The sequence below is a fragment of the Homarus americanus genome, unplaced genomic scaffold (genome assembly GCF_018991925.1).
Source record: "Homarus americanus isolate GMGI-L3 unplaced genomic scaffold, GMGI_Hamer_2.0 scaffold1024, whole genome shotgun sequence".
Classification (NCBI taxonomy): Eukaryota; Metazoa; Arthropoda; class Malacostraca; order Decapoda; family Nephropidae; genus Homarus; species Homarus americanus.
In genome coordinates this window covers 3,263,461-3,283,827 of record NW_024715228.1, presented here as the reverse complement: position 1 = coordinate 3,283,827, position 20,367 = coordinate 3,263,461, and the positions used below count along the sequence as shown (strand labels likewise).

Here is a 20,367-nt window from a genome sequence, read left to right as displayed (position 1 = left end):
AAGAAAAATGAAACCCAAAGAGATTAAAATTTCAGAACATGAATGATAAGAAAGAAAACTTTACATATTAATCCACAACTTGACTTAGGAACATTTTTGTAAGAGTTTAAAACAAAATTTTGTATCTGTGAAGTTTGTAGCATCATATTCTTACCAGCATATACTGTAGCAGCAATCTTACTCCTTTCTTGAGGTGGGGCCCAGGCAGCAACCAGTACATGCATACCTGGCAGTGTCACACCCTGGGAAACAAGAACCACTCAGTACTGTATATTTGGAATGAGGACTGCTGTAGTTATGGTCAATCCGCTACCTATGTGAGAGTGCCCTAATATGCTACTTAATAAAAAAAATCATACATAAGTATAAAAATAAATTATCTCAAATATGATTACAAGAACTGCAGCACTACATCCAAAACAGATCACTTCCATCAACAGTTTACCAGATTTTGACAACTATTAATTTTCAGGTTTGAGTAATTTTCTGTAATTAACTTTTGTGGTAAGTTTCTTATTCCAGTACAGTACTCAACTTTCTCGTCTGTCTTTTTAAAGACTGAGAGAAATTAAATATACAGTATATTTTTTTTAAAGACTTACTTTAATTCTGACAGTAATAAAGTAGAAATATACTGTAGTGAATTTAATACCGGGTATGGATAATTTGGCTACTTAACTTTATGCCTACAAGATCATGCAATATCACTCTAATACTGTACTGTATAGTATTATATTTATGTCATATAAGTGAAAAACATATATACATAATAATAATAATGAGAGCCTCTCGAAATCGAGGATGGCCAGCCCAAGGGCCACCTAGGAGTGAATTTGTTTTAAGGTATAGAAGCTGTCGCCAACACAACAACCACACCCTAAGTTAACGAGCTGCATGACCCAGTGTTAAGGAATAGTCTGAGAAGACCGGACAACTCGCCAACTGCACTGGCTAACCATTACCCCAGAACACAATTCGTAAATCGATTAACATCCAGGTTCACAATTACTGCTGGGTAGACAGAGGCAAATGGCGCAAAGAAACTTGCCCATAGTTTCACCCTGCTCGGGGATCGAACTCGGGTCAGCTCGCTTGTGAAGCGAGGATGCTGACCATTACACCACAGGTCGCCACATACATACAGTATACATACATACTGTACATGCTTTGTTAGTCTATGAAGCCGAGTTTCACACTGTAGTTATCTCTCCCTCTTTCTTATGTGAAACTATTAGATCTAAGAGAAACAACTAGAGACAAAATGAGATAAAAGGGGGGAGAGAGAAGAGAGAGGAAATAAGAAGGAGATAAGTAGAGAAAAAAATAGATACCTGGGTAATGATAATAATAGCTGATCTTTTGTTTTTCAAAAGCACCAGTTCTTTTAAAAAAATCACTGGCATTCGAAACACTACAAACTTAAGAACCTGAGAATAAAATAATAATGTATACTGTGCTACAAAAGAAAAATTGCAAAAAGTTACGAAGAGATGAACAAAGAGAGAAAGAGAGAGAGAGAGAGAGAAAAGTGGTTAGGATAAAATACGAGCAGGACAGGAAGATGTATGCCATATCCAGCAGCCAAACAAAGTGAGAGTGTAGAAGGGTTGAAAAGGGGTTCCAGAGGCAGATTGCAAGTGAGGTAAGTCAAACCCAAAGCATTTTACCACTATGAAAAGTCAAAATTAAAAATGCGAGTAGGAGTATTGGACCAGGGCGTTGAACAGTTTCTTTTCCTCTGTGTTCACAAGAGAGGATGAGAACACACTTCCTGCATTTGAGGAAAGATGGTTCGACACAGAGCTGACCCACATTGTGTTCTCGGAAGAGGTTATAAGAAATAAATTGTCAAAGCTAAAGGTTCATGAGAGTCCCGGCCCTGACATGGTGCATCCCAGAGTGTTAAGAGAGTTGTGCAACGAGCTTGCTGGGCCCCTCAAGATCCTGTTCTGTAAATGCCTGGATGAGCAAAAGATCCCCAATGATTGGAAAATGGCTTATGTGAGTTTTATTTCAAGAAGAGCAATCGACACTCCATGAATAACTATAGACCGGTGAGCCTGATCAGCAAAGTGTGTATAAAGTACTTGAGAGCATTATAAGGGATGCCAGGATGGAGCATCTACTATGAAACAAGTTTGTAAAGGATTGCCAGCACGGTTTTATGCCAGGACGCTCCTGTTTAACACAATTACTCAAGGTACTGGATGTTCGGACTCAAATTCTGGAACAGGGTGGCAATATCGACAATATATACTTTGATTTTGTCAAGGCTTTCGACAGCGTACCCTATGAAAGGCTGAAAATTAAACTGAAAGGGGTAAGGGATTTGGGGAATTGTACTAGCATGGATCGGAGACTTTCTCTATGATCGCAAGCAGTATGTGGTGATTAATGGTACAAAATCGTCAAGTGTACCCGTGACAAGCGGGGCACCACAGGGCAGTGTAATGGGCCCATTGTTGTTTGTTTGCTTCATAAGTAACATGCCAGAAGCAATATACTCCTCCATACAAATGTTTGCGGATGATGCCAAGATATTTAAGGACATTAAGAACCAAGCGGACTGTAAAAAGCTGCAGAAAGATCTCTATGAGCTTCAAGAATGGTCGAAGAAATGGCTGCGAAGATTCAATATCACAAAGTGTAAGAGGAAGCACCTAAGACGTACCAAGGGTAAGGAGGCGTATCATATGTCCCAACGAGAAGAAGAAACTGCATTAATTGAAATTTAATGCGAAAAGGACCTAGGTGTGTATGTTGACAATGAATTGAAGTTCTCGGGCCATTGTGAGAGGAAGGTTAATCAAACAACTAAATTATTTGGTCTTATAAGAAGGTTGCTCAGCTATCTAGACGGTCCGCTCCTCGTAACGATCTTCAAGAGTGAGGTGCTTCCCCATCTGGAGTACTGTCACCCCATCTGGTCCCTGAGATATGCTAGGTACTGTCAGTCGATTGAAAATGTCCAAAGGAGGGCCACCAGACTGATGCCTGCACTTCAGAACCTCAGCTACCCAGAAAGATTAGAGCGCATAAAATTGCCTAGGTTTTACTACAGAAGGGCAAGGGGAGACCTAACTGAGGTGTCTAAATATCTCAAAGGGCACTACTCAGTCGAGTGTCCTTACCTGGAGCTGGCGGACATTCACCCCAAAAGGGGTCACAGCTCAAAGTTGAAGAAGCCACAAGTCCAGAACACTGTGACGGCTAACTTTTTGGGGGTTGTGAACTCTTAGAACAATCTGCCAGAGAGTATTTTGATGGCAACGAGTGTGAGCTCTGTCAAGACCAGACTTCACCAGCACTGGAGTAGGTTCAGATATATTCAGGAGCCAGTGCACACCCAATACTTGCCAACAGTGCACAACAGATACATGATCAACCGCCCAAGTGGCTAACGAGCTGATCAGTGGTGAAGAGGATAAAATTAAAAAAAGTAAAGGGAGTGTGTGTATGTGTATGTAGGCATCTAAATTCCTCAATATAGTATGTAGCAATACTCACTCCAGCAATGCCCATGATGATCCTTATGACAATAAGCGCGGCATAAGAAGTGTTGGCAGCAACGGGTGACAGGAGGGCACATATGGCATTAACCAGTGCTCCTATGCCAAACACATGCTTGGCGCTGAATTTCTCTGCCACCCAACCTCCAGGCACCTGCAACATATGGCTCAATCATTCACTGTAAGCTTTTTAATTTCTCAAACTCTCACAGTCTGTTGTAAAAAACACGTTGAAAATGATTAGAAATCTGAAATGAGGTTACTGGGGAAAAACATACAGTACAGTACATGTACATTGCTGGCCAACCAAACTGGGTCTCAGAAAACAGGTTAAGATTAAATCTTCCTACCTGGCTACATTTCAACATTTTGTACTACCTCAGGGACTCGGGTATTTCTTAATACCTAATATGGTGTTCAGGAATTTGAAATTAAGAGAGAAAATATTTATTGTACAGTAATTCAGTTATACCTACAGTGAGAGAAAGCAGCCTAGGTGTATTGAGTATATGTTGAAGGCATCATATATCTTTAGGTGTAGAGTATATCGTGTTAAGATGTTATGTTTTGAGTATTCATCTAGCAGCTGTAAATCATAATGTTTCGTGTGTACTTGTGCGATAGCAATTCAAAACTGAAGTCATATCTTTTTTATCTATGAACATCAGAGAATCCGATGAGAGTATAGAAATTGCCATTATCGTATTATAGAAAGTAGACAAGCTGCTGAAATGTAAACACAACTATCACTTATCAAAGGAATATAACGAAAAACCTCAGTTATCTACTTCCGAAGCTCCTCCCACATTACACTGCCATTCTTACTACTTGACATCAGTTTAATTCTTGCCTTTGAAAGCTAGTCCATGCTAAGTTTAAAAAGTTAACCTTAGAAAATTAATCTAAGCTCGTACCACAATTTTCACATGCCGATGTGTAGAGTAACGGAGTATGTCGAGATATCTCCGACTCCATTCCGTGTACAGTACTGCGTGTATGCCCAGTCATATTAAGTGATTTGACTTAATTGTTTCGTCTGAATAGGCAAGTGATCCAGTAACGTAACTTTGATGTGTTTTAAGTAGTGCTCATGCGCTATCAGCTTTTAAAACGTTATGACATTCGTGTCAACACTCCAGCCTCTGACTCCATTCCATGTACAGGTGCCAGATAGACCAAGGGTGGTCGGTGTAGGCCAAGACAACATCCACCCTAGTTTCAGGAGATGGATGAAGGCCAGTAAGATCGGATAGCATCGTGAACTCGGGTGTGGTGAGCTAAGTCATATGGTTCCAGCCAGCCCCTCAGAGGAGGTAGCCCGAATGTGTTTGCTGTCCAGCTGGTGATCTCAAGTGAGAAGTAAACACGACCAGTCCATAGCAGTGTTGTTTTTAATGAGTCCATCTCTAAGTAGAGATTACTTAGGGTGTATGTTTTGACCGAGTATTCCCGTACGGAATGTCCTCAGTTGAATGGGTGTCTGGAGTCAAAACAGTATGAGGGTCTCTACTTTATCTTAGCGAATGTAACTGAGTAGCCCAAGGAGGTATTGAGTTGTGGTGACATTACTAAGAGTCCTGTTACTATTCTAGAGCTACTTTCTCATTTTTTCCTGTATTGTTGGTGCTCAAGTGTGCTATATGTGAGAGTATAGTGTTGTGTATTTTTTTAAAGGTACACCAGGTATTGGTGTATGTTGGTAGATGTACTGTACCTAGTTGAAAAGTACCTGAGTGGAGCCATGGAGTTGATCGTGGTAGTTGTGTGTTACTGGAAGAGGCATGTCTAGCATTATTGTAATAAAACATTTTTGTTGTATGTTAGGGGTATTATTCTCCTACATTGTCCACCTTTCCTTTCCATATCTTGGTATCAGTATTACAGTTACCCCGTATCCTAACCCTCGAGCCATGCTACCACAGGTCAGAGATTAGGGAGCAACTATGAGAAGCAAAGTAACTGAGGCATGCTTCCCTGTTGGGCGCTGTAAACGCTTCTGAGCTTCACCCTGCACAAGGATGTAGGGGGGGGGTGCCCAATAAAAAAAAAAAAAAGACCAAACATGGAATAAATCAAGAATTGAGAGAAAGAAGGTTTGAAGAGTTAAGAAGTTAAGACAAAGAAAAGAAGTTGTTTAAAGGAGTGGGACAGAGGAGTCCCCTCTAGTACACGAAGAAATGTAAACAAACCGGGCTCTTATTTTTTTTCTATTGGTTCCCTGAATTTTTAATTGTACATTTGAACAGAGATTAAATTTCACACAAACCAATTATGAAAGGAAGGGGGTTACTTGATGGGTGCTACTGGACAATGAAGTTGACATTCTCTCCTCACTTTACAACCCATATTTTCCTACCTGAGTGATGATGTAGCCGTAGAAGTAAGAAGCCAGGATAAGTCCTTGAACATTCTCATCCCAAGCGAAGGGTCCGTCCTGTGGATGAAAAATACCGTGTTTCAATTATAATTACTTTATGCCGTGTTGGCAGATGACAGGAGTATGTGAATCCTATAATAAAAAAAAAATTGCCAAAACATGAATTATTACAGGCAAGCGACACACAAAAATGCCCAACATTATAAACACAAACGTTGACCACTCACAAAATATTAAAACACTGTAATCAGTTGACCTCGCGTTGATACACAGTGAGGGTTTTAACGACTATTAGCAGGGATTCTATTAGCTGAGAATTACAGGTTTTATGGGATTGGGGTGGTCTGCTTCCGGAGCGTGTTGATGAACAACACTGCGATATTTTATCCTCTTCACCACTGATCGGCTCGTTAGCCACTTGGGCGATCGGTCACGTCTCTGATTACTTTTCCTTTTCTTTTATCCTCTTCACCAAAAGATCGGCTCGTTAGCCGCTTGGGCAATCTGTCACGTCTCTGTTACGCACTGTTGGCAAGTAATGGGCATGCACCGGCTCCTGAATGTACCTGAACCCGCTCCAGTGTTGGTCAAGTCTTGTCTTGAAAGAGCTCACAATCGGTGCCGTCACAACACTTTCTGGTAGATTGTTCCAAGAGTTTACAACCCTCACTCTGAAAAAGTTTGCCCTCACAGTTTTCTGGACTTGCGGCTTCTTCAATCTTGAGCTGTGACCCCTTGTGGGGCGAGCGTCCGCCAGTTCCAAGTAAGGACACTCAACTGAGTAGTGCCCCCTGAGATGCTTATACACCTCAACTAGGTCCCCCCTTGCCCGTCTGTAGTATAAGCTAGGCAAGTTCAGGCGCTCCAATCTCTCAGGGTAGCTGAGGTGCCGAAGTGCAGGCACCAGTTTGGTGGCCCTCCTTTGAACATTTTCAACCAACTGACAGTCCTTAGCATATCTCGGGGACCAGACGGGGTGACAGTACTCCAGATGGGAAAGCACTTCACTCTTGAAGATCGTTACGAGGGACGGACCGTCTAGATATCTGAACGCCCTTTTTATAAGACCCAATAATTTATTTGCCTGATTTACCTTCTTCTCGCAATGGCCAGAGAACTTCAGCTCATTGTCAACATACACACCTAGGTCCTTCTCACATACAGTCTCAACTAGTGCAGTTTTCTCATCCCGTTGGGACATATGATACGCCTCCTTACCGTTGGTACGCCCCAGATGCATCCTCTTACACTTCGTGACATTGAATCTCAGCAGCCATTCCTTCGACCATTCCTGGAGCCCACAGAGGTCCTTCTGCAGCTCTTCACAGTCTGCTTGGTTCTTGATTTCCCGAAATAACTTAGCGTCATCGGCAAACATTTGTATGGAGGAGTGTACTGTACAACGTCAGGCATGTCATTTATGAAACAAACAAACAAGAGCGGGCCCCATACACTGCCCTGTGGTACCCCACTTGTGGCAGGTACGTATGATGGTTTCGTGCCATTAATCACCACACACTGCTTGTGGTCATGTAGAAAGTCTTCTATCCAAGCGAGGACATTTCCCCGAATTCCGCACCCTTCCAGTTTGATTTTCAGCCTTTCGTGGGGTACAGTGTCGAAAGCCTTGGCAAAATCTAGGTAAATATTGTCGATATTACCACCCCGTTCCAGAATATGGGTCCAAATATCCAATACCTTGAGCAATTGTGTTAAGCAGGAGCGCCCCGGCATAAAACCTTGTTGGCAATCCTTTCCAAGGTTGTTTCGTAGTAGATGTTCCATTGCAGCATCTCTGATAATACTCTCAAGTACTTTACATATTATGCTGGTCAGGTTCACCGGTCTATAGTTGTTCATGGAGTGATGATCGCCCTTCTTGAAGACAGGACTCACATAAGACACTTTCCATTCACTGTCGCCAAGAGAGGTTACCATACTGTACTGTTGAAACTTGTGTGGATGTAATGTTTACAGAGGAGTGTGAGGAAAATATTATATCATAGGTCATCTTGTTTATGTTGGTAGTAAATTATCAACAAATGAAGGTAGGTGTTGCCTAACCGAGGGTGAAGTATGAGCTGTTGTAGGAGTTAAAAGATTTCACACATATTTACAGTAATAGAAACAACGCGCCCGTGTGTGTGTGTGTGTGTGACCGCCTATTGATCACGTGATATATGTGTGTGGGGGGTGAGAGACAGAGTGAGTGCGAGCGTGAGTGTGACCTCTGTACGTCCTCTGGGTGTGTTTTCACGTGTAGGGGCGAGCGAGGTAAGGAGTGGGAGGGGGCGAGGGTTGGGTGAGGAGGCTGGGCAGTTGGAAGCAGCTACGGCGGCAGCTAAATATACACCTTTGTCCCTGTCCATGTATGAGCCGTTACCAATACCTCTTCCCTCCCTGACCAGATATCCCTCCTCCTAGTGACAGGCCTGGCACTTAACATTATTAGGGACCTGCCACGCTTTGCCATAAACAGATGAAATGTACCGGAAACTTTCCTCCCACACACTCATCATTCTGTTACTTTATGTAACTTGCTGACAAAACCTATGACCCTTCAGGCTTTTATGCCTTTAATGCATGAGTCATAAAGGCAAGCATGAACTTAGCATGCTTCCCAGATGGGCGCTGTAAACGCTTCTGCGCTTCACCTTGCATAGGACGTAAGGGGGTGCCCAATAAACTAGCCCCCTCGGGGGCAATCTAAAAAAATGTATGAATGATGCATTTTTGTGCTTTTTACTTTACTCACTACCCAGCCGGTGATGAGTATGCCATCCCTGAACATAGCAAGAAATAAACTAAAGTATGATTTAAAAAGGTAGTCATAACATTCAATATATATATATATATATATATATTGACTTACTGGATATAACTTTAAAATATAATTACAGTATCAGGTTACTGGGAAACAGGATATATTGCTAGGAATTTGTCTTATTATGAAAGCCAGCTGCTTACATCATCTGCCGCCAGGTTTACTACTCCTTCCTCATTTGGCTAATGCGATATTATGGCTATTAATCCTTATTCTTATTTTAAAGCAACACAGATCTAAATAATGGATAGTTTGTGTTAATTGGCCATCATTGGTTTACGAATATATGTGTTGTAGGCTCAGTGCCGGATTTAGACCTGTGGAGGCCCATGGGCAGCCTCTTTGTGAAGGCCCCCCCTCATTATAACTACCCAAGAGGGTGGGGTGGCGAGTGAAGCGAGCCTAAATATCTGGGAGTTCCGGGGGGCGCTGTAAGCCCCCCGGGAAAATTTTGAAATTTGAACACTTCTTTGGAGAATTTTGAAGTCACATGCAGTTATACTGAGGAAATTAGAACATTGAGAAATTTTTAATTAAATGTATATTTATTGAGTGTACAAATTCCCAACACACACACACAAAAGTGATAGATAAACATGAATTTAAAAGAATGAAAATAAAAATAATCCAAATGAATAAACAAATAAATAAAATATTGTAATATGTGGAGGCCCCCAGATTGTGGAGGCTCCTGGGCAGCTGCCCACTTTGCCCACTCCTGAATCCGGCCCTGTGTAGGCTTAATGCGCCTTATATATTTTATACCGCTTATTACTATTCTTATGAGTACCAATAAACTAGGATATCAAACTATGATAATTAAAACTATTAGAATTCTTGGTGTTTATGTTGGATTTACATTCGTTATTATACCATGGATTTACAGATCATTGTATTTTTTGTGGTTCGTCCCCCATTTAGGAAAATATTATAAAAAACTATTTACTCCAATATATATTTTCTAAATCTTTATCGTGACTAGACATTTCCCCTTATATTTAGTTTGAGGATAAAATGAACGAAGAGATCTTTGAGAATCGTGATCTAAGCGGCCTCAAATCAACGTTTACTTTCGAGCAAAATTAATGTTGTCTTACGTTCATTCAAATATTGTGTACAGAATACTTAAGATTACTTAAAATTCACAAAACTAATCCAAGTTCTTTAAATGTTTCATACACCTATTTCTTGTACAGTTTTATAACTACTGAACATCATGGTAACCATATCCATCTGGTTGGAAGGAGACTCACGCAGTACAATGTCATATTTACAGAAATGTGTCCTGTTCACCTGAGAATAAAAAAAACATCGTATTTATCAATAATTAGCCTACAAATAACTGGTCACATAGCCTTATGTGGGAGATTTGAATCATAGACCACGTTCTTCGTAGACATCACTCTAACAGCGTCAGCTGGTGACTGGCAACCGGGCGCTGCCAAAGACAAGCTCCCACCTCAACATGGGAAAACATATCGTACGATGGTACAATCTTACACCTTACTACCAACAGCTGAACCACCGATTAAAGTAATAACAACCTCGGGCAGGAACATGAACGAACACACAAGCCAAGTGAAGAGTACCGTAAACAGCATCAGCCTCGGGTGTACAGCACCGCCACAAGCGTGGAAAAAGCTTTGTTTACATGAAAGACGCCACCAGGAAAAAAATATAACAATAGTGTATTATATGCTGCACCGACACAGCACTCACGCAGCTCAAGTCGTGCAAAGGAACAGGACGGAGACTGATTAAAGATGGAGGTTGGCAGGCGAATGTCGTCATATTGCCGACGGCTGGGCAGCCTGCCAACTGCACCCACTGACCATACAAGCTTTGCTTGAGTTTCGTCTTTTCTTTTAACCTCTACTGACTCTTTCAATGACGAGTCTACAAAATTAATAATACATTTTATTAATTATGTTCAATAGACCCATGGACTTCTCACTGGTTGAACCGCTGAGAGAACTTTTCTGCCTTGCGAAACACTGCTGCCAGGCGTACAAAACCATCCGACCTTATAATATATAATGTTGCAATGACCAGTTTTGGGTCATCCATGTTTATTGGATCTTGTTCGTGAAGTTCATTATTGTTATTCTTTATGAGAACATTTGCCCAGATGAGTATTTTCGTGTCCTATGGTTTAGTCTCTAGGAAGCTTGCTAACCTTGAACGCGGTGAGGCAATGCTTGGCTACCAACTTTAACACTGCACCTGATATATAGAAGGTCAATGTTTCCAAGAAAATTTATTATACACAATTTGTTTGTCAAGCATAAAAACTGCCACTAGCTTCTCCAGCACCAGTTCATTAGGCTTCCAATACCACACCTGTACCTGAAGGTCAATTATTGACACAAATGCGTTCGATTCAGGCGTGTAAAAATATATATATATACTGTACACTGTACAGTATATATCCACTTTCAGCAAAAGTCGAATATAATATTTGGCAGCTGTAGACCAACACAGTTTTCGGTATACTTAATACATAAACATTTAAACGTTTTTATTGACGCTGCGCGAATCCTCGACTTCCACCCCACAAACAAAATAGTTACCCTTGAATTCCAGGTGATCCACGCCAGACATCCGCCAACAACAGACAACACTGATGTCCGGCACATTTTAAATTTTATATAAAACTATAAAAATAAAGTAGTCTGTACATCCACTATAACTTGTCAGTGGGTGAACATAGCTGGTAACCAGCCCAGGCTACCCTCGTGGAGCCCCTTGCTGTAATTATCCCATTCAAGGATAACTACAGGTAAGTGCTACTTTACCTTTCTTGGGCTCTTACCATTTTTGAAAGTCTGTTACAACGTGTAGGAGTAACACAGCTCGTGTAATATAGCATTATAATATAGCACCAAGACCATGAACTTGAAAACCTAGGTCATCTCTAAGAGTACTGACTTAGACAATAGTGGCTGTGGTTCATTCACTAATGAGTCACACCTTCCCGTCCTAACAAGTGCCGCCATTTACAGCGGGAAGCAACGACTCGTGACGTCACATGGGCATGTATATTGAACTGTACATACAGTATAATGCCTGGCCTGCCAACTCATATTGCAGCCGCTGTCACAAAGTGGGAAAGTATCGTAACCCACCATAACCCCGACCAACCATAACCTAACCTAACCCCTAAACAATATGTACTCACATTGAGGTTTTCTTTCTTCTCCTCCACACCGCAGGCGTTGAGGGTGTTGTTGGGACTGTCACCGGAGGAGTTGGTGAGTAAGGTCAGGTCGTGGTGGTCGTCCTCCCCGTGGCCGTCGTCATGGTGCTCCCCCATATTCGCTACCGCTGTATGGTTCACCTGAGGAGACACATACAGGTGACAGCTAGTAAGTAAAAATAAATAAGGTTATCATAGTACTGTATGTCTAGGTGATGTAGTAGTAGTAGAGAAGTAGTAATAGTATTGATAGTAATAGAAGTAGTAGTAGTGAGAGTAACAGTGGTACAACACAATAGTAGTGGCGTGTACACCTGAGACGCTCCAGAAGTATCTCTACGGAGGTGTTCAATTAATTAAAAACAAAAAGTGAACACCGCGACTTCTGTTGTCTCGGTGTGGTTGTCAAATTCTTTCTTCTTCGTCCGTTGCGTCATGTTGTCTCATACAAAATCGTGAAGATATTTCTTTTGAAGTGAGTGTACTGTATGTATGGGATAAACACAGTGTGAAGCTCTTTTCTCCCGGTGATGATATACTGTACTAGTTTACACCATAACACACACTCAGACAAACAATAGCCTTCATATCTATTATACTCTACAGTACAGTACCTAAATCTCACTCCTCACTCACCTTGTCTCGTGTACATACAAAACTATCTCTCCCCTTTTTCGTTGACACAATATGACACAATGGACGAAGAAATGCTGAGAGTAGAGTGGTATTTGGAGCATGGGTGTGAGAGGGTGAGGAGGAGGAGTGTGAGGGTGGGGGAGGAGACGTATTGCAGAAAAGACGTTTCAGACAAGAACCACTCACCATTGCAATGATGGCCACACTCAGGTTCACCTTGAGGCCGTAGACGATCATGAACCCGATACACCCCATCACCGCCATCACCCACCGAGACGGGATCACATCTGCCGGAACAATAAACCGACTTAAAACACTTTACTTAAGCTTCTGGTATACTTGGAGAGGTTAGAATGATAAGGACACATGCTAAAACTGAGTTGATCTCACCACACTGGGCCAAACAGGAGATGAGTCACGTGGTGTGGTTTTTGTCTCAGGTAAATAAAAAAAAAATCCCGGTAAATTCGAGCAACTTAACCAGGAATTAGGTCAGATCAGGTCAGGTATTGTCAAAAAGAGGTCATATGGTACACAGGGTCATAACGCTAGTGAGGTAACGCCAGGGAGGTCATAACGCTAGTGAGGTAACGCCAGGGAGGTCATAACGCTAGTGAGGTAATGCCAGGGAGGTCATAACGCTAGTGAGGTAATGCCAGGGAGGTCATAACGCTAGTGAGGTAACGCCAGGAGGCCATAACGCTAGTGAGGTAACGCCAGGAGGCCATAACGCCAGTGAGGTAACGTGAGGGATGTTGTAGTGCTTGTGAACTGGTGACGCCCTTGACGTAATATCCTGCTGAAAAAACTTCATAAGTGATAAGAGGGAAATGATAACGAAGCAGAGAGAGAGAGAGAGAGATAAACAGCGAGATGCAGTTGTGTGTGTGTGTGTGTAATAGATAGATAGATCGAGAGTGAGCGCCATGACCCGGCACGTACGCCCCCTACCTCACCACTAACAGTTATCGACCACCGGCGGCCCTTATTGGCTTAAATACACAAACATCCGGCGCTAGTCTTTTGTTTCCTGGATAAATTATCAAATATTAACAATGCAGTTGATCACACACATACACACACAGTCAACAGGCAATGTGTCCATGGTCACTGGGTCTAGTGCTGGGCCCCGCGGGGCCCCCCACACGCGCGGGGCCCCGGGCGGTCGCCCCTGTTCGCCCCCCCTAAAGGACGGTCCTGCCTGTGAGGGAACTACTACTCCACGTGATGCCCCTCATAACGCCATCTGTGAGGGAGTTACTACACTACGTGTCTGCTGTTCAATACCTCAGCGCACAAGATCTACGTGACCGCCGACTGTAAACATTAATCTATATGTTCACTGTATGTTTCTTTACCTTTCTCTAATGAAGGCTTTTGTTAAACCACCAATGTCAATGTATGTAATAAGTCATTTATATCCAATGTATATTTTCAGCCTTCGGGCTGCAGAACTTTTTCAATAAACCGTTAATTATTATTATTATTATTATTATTACACACACACACACACACTTACTATAACGTGAACGGCGAATCAAAATAAATCTGGCGATATGTTGACTAAATCCGGACGAACTGTGGTCATGCTAAGTCCTCCATCAAGATCTGTGTACACTTCAAGTAGCCACAGCCAAACAGGTAACAGTAAGTAGCAGGAGTAGACGACTAAACTATCGTCAGTATCACGGTCACTGCCACCACACAAACACCTCTCAGTCAACCAGGTGTTCGCTGGACGTGATGTTTGTCAGGTGACGTTCACAAACATTCACCTTATCAAGCCCAGGTGTGTGCTATGCCTGCAGTGTATCGTTTTGCTGTTTTGAAGTGTTAGTTTAGTGTGGGGGGTCTTACACACGCACACGCACACACACACACACACACACATATGTATGAAGAAAATGTTTGCAGGCTCCGAATGCTATAAAAAATTATTAATTATGAGGAAAACTGTGTTTATTCTCGAGGCCAAGAACAACAAAAACTAAAGTACAAAGGAATAAAACATGAAACAAAAAAAATTGTTGAGTGCTAAGAGGAAACAAGACTGAGTATGACAGACAGACCGGGCAGCAGTCAGTAGAAAAGTTCTCGAGAGTCTGACGATTCCTGGAGGTCAAAGGCTACGTGTCCTGCGGGCTGTCGCTTGGAGGGGGTCCAAAGGCACCGGCTACGGCACACGAGAGACATATGAGTCTAGGGGATTTACCGAGACTGTGGCACTGACGTGACACTAGCAGTGTTTCAGCAGAGGTCTTCAGTTCTCACCCACGGGTTGGACGTGACATCTCTGTGCAATTCAATGTAGTTTATTAACAAATGAGTGGAGGATCACCCACCAATCACAATTTTTTTTACATGATTACACGGGTATGTGTCATGTGTTGTGAACAGTGTCGGGCTCATGGGGGAGGGGTACCATGGTACAATAGCGCCTTGTCATAAAGATTGAGACACCAAGCAATGGCGCCCTAACACTCAATGATTGTACAATGCATCTCTGCTGGTGGCAGCAGCAGCCTCTCAACTTCTTGGTACAGGAATGACCCACAAAAATGTAATAAAACGTTCAGTTTCAAGAAGACAATGAAAACCAGCCCTAAGATGTGTGTGTGTGTGTGTGTGTTGCGTCACTATCAACACCCGGATACACAGCTCCAAGATCAACTTATCAACTTATAATATTCTAGGTGTTAATCTAAACAGACTTGTTAAGACATACTTTACCTGTACCACACACACACACACATGCGTCACAAGCGCTTGTATAAATAGACAGAATATGACACTCTCTTCACTACACACACATTTCTTGAATCAAAACTTTTTCTTTGTTTGTTTTTATCTACTTGTTGAAGGTACTGTAGAAACAGTCTTGGTGGCGGCGTCATTTCCTAGTGGTAACAAATCCTGCCAACACTTACATCCTGCAGTAAGTTCGTGCTTTAAAGAGAAAACACTAAGTACCGATGAAAGCCGTACACTACCTGGAATAGTTACAGACCAGGAAAGGAGGCGGAGTAGCAATCTATATTAGGGATAATCTGAAGTGTGAAATAAATAAGGAAATAAAAACTGAGAGGAATACAGAAACAATTTGGATAGAATTAAGCGACGGTCGGGAAAAATTAATCACAGGAGTAATATATAGACCCCCAATCTTGATAGCGTCAATGAGCGACTTATCTGGGATGAAATGCGCAGGGCTTCCATACACAACAAAGTCTGTATAGTAGGCGACTTTAACCTTGGCCAAATAGATTGGACTGTCCTTACGGGTAACTCAGAATCAGAGGATTTTCTCGAGACGATCCAGGACTGTTTCCTAAGTCAACATATAACCGAACCCACACAGGGTAATAATATATTGGATTTAGTTCTGTCGAACAGAGAAAACCTCATTAGCAATGTCGAGGTAGGGAACGAACTTGCAAACAGCGATCACAAAGAAATTCGATTCCAGTTAGATTTTCAGGGCAGACGTAAGGAAAATTCCACTAAAGTACCAGATTTCAGAAGGGCAAACTTTGACAGTTTAAAGAGGCAGCTGAGAGAGGGGGTGTCGCGCTTGGCCGTGAACCTGACAGATGACACCGACCTGATAACGAGATCTGAGATTGCTGAGTTCCACGATAATTTAAATAGTGAGTTACTTAATGCACAAAGGCAGAACATACCATACAAAAAACTCAGATCAGACAACAATGACCCTAAATGGATAAATAATTATTTAAAGAACATCATTGGCCAAAGGAAGGCTATAGGTAGAAGGATAAATCGTGGCGAAATTCACCTCCGGGACTATTATAGGGTATTGGCGAGTAGAGTTAAAACCGAGATAAGGAAAGCAAAGAGGAATAATGAGGTAAGGATAGCAAGGGAGGCGAAGACAAACCCCAAAGGATTCTACCAAATGTATCAAACTAAAACACGAGAAAAGATTGGACCAATACGGTCAGACTCCGGCGAGCTCACTGATAACGACGGAGAAATGAGCAATAATTTAAATAAATATTTTTCAACAGTTTTCACCACCGAAAATTTAAACATGATACCTGAGGCACCGACTCTATTCAGAGATAGTGAAGAAAACAAATTGCTGTAGAGAAAAGCACTAGGGCCCACGCTAGAAGCAAATAGACAAACCAGCTCAATAAGTCACTTAAACTCTGATGAGAGGTCGCTAAGGTCAGCGGAATGTAAGGAAGAGCCGAAAATGCCCCAGCAAAGTTGTTTAACATGTCCCTTAAAAACAGGTAGTACCAGAACCTGGAGGATAGCGAATGTAATACCCGATTTTCAAGAAGGGGAGGATCATCATCCTCTAACTACTGTCCAATCAGTCTAACATCAATAGTAGGCAAATTACCGAAGCAATCATTTCCAAACTCTTATCTGGAAATCACCTGGAGAAGCCAATTGATTGATCAATGATTCCCTGCATGGCTTCGCTGCTTTATCGCCCCTGCCTAATCTGAATCTATTAACATTCTTTTCTACCGAAGTTTTCGAAATCAGTGGACGAGGGCACAATTATGATGGTATATCCCGACTCAGCAAAGCCTCTGACAGAGTCCCCACGCAAAGACTAATTAGAAAGGCAGTAGAAGCCGCGGCAATCAAAGGTGATATCCTTAAATGATTAGGCGTGGTTACAGGACAGGAGAAACAGCGAGTGAGCATTAACGGCACTAAGTCCTGTATTGGAGCAACGTCAGCGGCGGAGTTCCCTAAGGTTCAGTACTGGACCATTATTGTTTATTATATACATAAACGACATAGATATCGGCACAGACAGCAACATAAGTAAATTTGCTGATGACACTAAAATAGGACGTTATCAACCCGACGAGGACTCAAAAACCACAGGAAGATTCCAACAAATTTTTTCCAATGGTCTGAAAAAATGGCAGATGAAATTCAACGTGGACAAATGTAAAGTACTCAGTATAGGAGATGTAAACAGGGAAACCAGATACCAGATGAACAACGATGCCATAGAAAAATCCGACTGCGAGAGAGATTTAGGAGTAATGATAAGTAGGAACCTTAAGCCAAGTAAACAATGTGTTTTGCTCGTAACAAGGCTAATAAAGTACTTGGGTTCATACAAAGGAGTGTTGGTTACAAGACTAGCGAGGTCATCCTAAAACTGTATCTTGCTCTTGTGAGACCACACCTGGATTATGCAGTTCAGTTCTGGTCACCGTATTACAGAATGGATATAGAATCCTTGGAAAGAATTCAGAGGAGAATGACAAGACTAATCCCGGGCATTAGGAACCTTGAGTATAGAGACAGGTTAAAGCATCTTAATTTGCACTCCTCGAGAGACGTAGAGCGAGGGGCGACCTGATAGAGGTGTATAAGTGGAAGACAGGGCTAAACAAAGGGGACATTACAAAGGTACTCAAATTATCCAACCAGGAGCGAACTCGTAACAATGGTTTTAAATTAGACAAATTTAGATTTAGGCGTGAAATAGGTAAACACTGGTTTGGAAACAGAGTAGTTGATGAATGGAACAAGTTACCAAATATCATCATTAACTCGAATTCGCTGAATTGCTTCAAACATAGGTTAGATGCTCATATGAGCAATAGGGGTTGGGTGTAAACGGAACTGCCCAGTATGGGCCAATAGGCCCGCTGCAGTTTCCTCCATTCTTATGTTCTTATGTTCTTATTATTATAACGCAAATTAAGCCTGCGGAAATAATGGACTGTACAATGTGTATATGGTGCACTCTGTCGTGTTTCTCCCGCTAGGTGGCGTATCATAGAGGTCAGTTGGGATCGATAACTCGTCCTTCAGTCATTCACCCTGTCTGCTGAACACTCAACACCGGCACCCCCATCACACACTTGTAAACAACACCTCCCAATCATACTCATAATTAATGCATCTGAATTGTGTCTTGAAAGTCTATAGATTGAATTTTGAGAGAAAACAAGAAAAAAAATGTAAGAAAATAAAAGGAAATCTGTGGTTCTACATTATAGAGGGTGATAAGAGTAACCAAGATACGGCCCCACTGTCACTGTACTATTTTGGCAATGTTTCGAGCATACTATATACCACGGGCGGGCGCCACCAACACACCTGCAGTAAGTTAATTGCATATTTGTGAGGATTTTTTTTTGTGTCTCAGTTATTCGATCAGTCTCCAAAGCACAAACTGAAACACCTAAGATCTCGAGGCTATTGTTTGCATTACAGTTGTCTCCTCTGTTAATAAAGACTATATTCTGTAACTGTTCTTGTATGAGATTCAGTGATAATTACTACTACTACTACTACTACTACTACTAATACTACTACTACTACTACTAATAATAATAATAATAACAATAATAATAATGCTAATAATAATATTATTATTATTAATACCGTAATAATAATAATAGGGTGATTGTTGTGAAGTTAAGTGAATGAACTGACTAGAGAAGAAAAATAGTGGGGAAAGAAGTCATCAACATCTTAACCAATTTTGTTGTTATACGATAGATCATTTATGTGAAGGAGAAACAGAATGGACGCAAGAACAGAACCCTGCGGCACACCTGCATGTATTAATGTTTGTAATCTGAATGAACACTTTTCGGTACCATACAAATTCTTCCACTACCAAGCAGGTAAGATGTAGTGTATCATGGAGTGTATATATAGCGAATGGCTGTCGTAGGCATTGAGGAAAGCTTAGAGCATAGTTATAAAATGTAACTAAATGCCGGGGTTTAAAGTTCTTGACCAGTGGAGGGCTGGGTGGGTGTCTGCGAGCTGTCAAGGCGGAGCAGGAAATATAGACGAACGAAGAGAGAAGAAAAAAGCTAAGAGAAAAATAACGCTAACTAATGTGAGCTGCAGGAACCCCATCACAACCTGCATACAGTAGCAGCTCTGAGCGGTTTCTGGGCCATCGAGGATAGACTTTACTGCTTGCTTTAGTATTGATCTGGAGTTCGATATTATCTCCTAGACCAAGAGTGGAGTCGGCCGACCATCCTCTAGGCGTGCGAGATGTAAATATAGTACCAGAGACGTGTTGATTTACAGTTGAGACATGTTAGGTAGGTAAATGGAGAGCTGACTGTTTTGTTGTTGTATCAATGCAATTTTAGTAACTACGTTGGTATAAACCTGTCACGCTTATAATAATTGTCTGTTTGGGGTGATACTTACACCAAGTTCATCCTGAATACTATTTACGTGTGTCTGATCTAACAATTTTGAAGTTGGGAATTTTTTCTGGCTTTATTTTGGGTCTGTATCTGCCTGACCACTTTGATGGCTCTGGCAATAATTATGATTTACTCTAGGAGAGGAAACAGGGGAGAAAAATTCGCACAACCCATCCCAATCCACACGGCTGTAACGCCAGTTGGACGGACACCTTACACCCCGGGCGCACAACAGACGAGACCAACAACACTAGGTACTGTGGTAATTAGGCTGTGGCCAGATTCACCAAGATGAACTGTGTTGAGTCTTGGCAAATTAGTGTGTGTGAGGGACTCTTGTTGGCTTTTTGACAATGTGGGATCCGTTAAGGCTGAGGCCACAATCAAGTATGAGTGTAGGTGGGTTAATAGTTGGGATATCTGAGGAACTATATAGGCAACTTAAGATATTTTGTTTCTTGAGACTAACTTATCGTAGGAGAGTTAGCAGTACTGAGAGACGTAATTGAAAGCAACCTCAGACTTCAGGTAACTAACATAAATCATCTCCAGGATCTCGATTAACAGTCCCTATTCTGAAGACATATCTCATGTTGGTGCAGTTAACAGTCGCTGATGTTATGGTGCCAGTAGCAGGATGT

The 20,367-nt window shown here is 41.8% G+C and overlaps 1 protein-coding gene across 5 annotated transcripts in view; it reads right to left on the bottom strand.

Moving 5' to 3' along the window:
* Positions 1 to 20,367, bottom strand: part of LOC121855996 (sialin-like) — a 55,272-nt gene that overhangs the window by 12,651 nt on the left and 22,254 nt on the right. For all 5 annotated transcript variants that reach the window (XM_042351232.1, XM_042351248.1, XM_042351240.1 and 2 more), the window contains 5 exons: positions 12,729 to 12,829; positions 11,889 to 12,047; positions 5,866 to 5,943; positions 3,508 to 3,663; positions 155 to 242 (listed from right to left, as the gene is read on the bottom strand). In XM_042351232.1, coding sequence (XP_042207166.1) covers positions 155 to 242; positions 3,508 to 3,663; positions 5,866 to 5,943; positions 11,889 to 12,047; positions 12,729 to 12,829 — 582 coding nt within the window. The remainder of the gene's footprint in view (positions 1 to 154; positions 243 to 3,507; positions 3,664 to 5,865; positions 5,944 to 11,888; positions 12,048 to 12,728; positions 12,830 to 20,367) is intronic.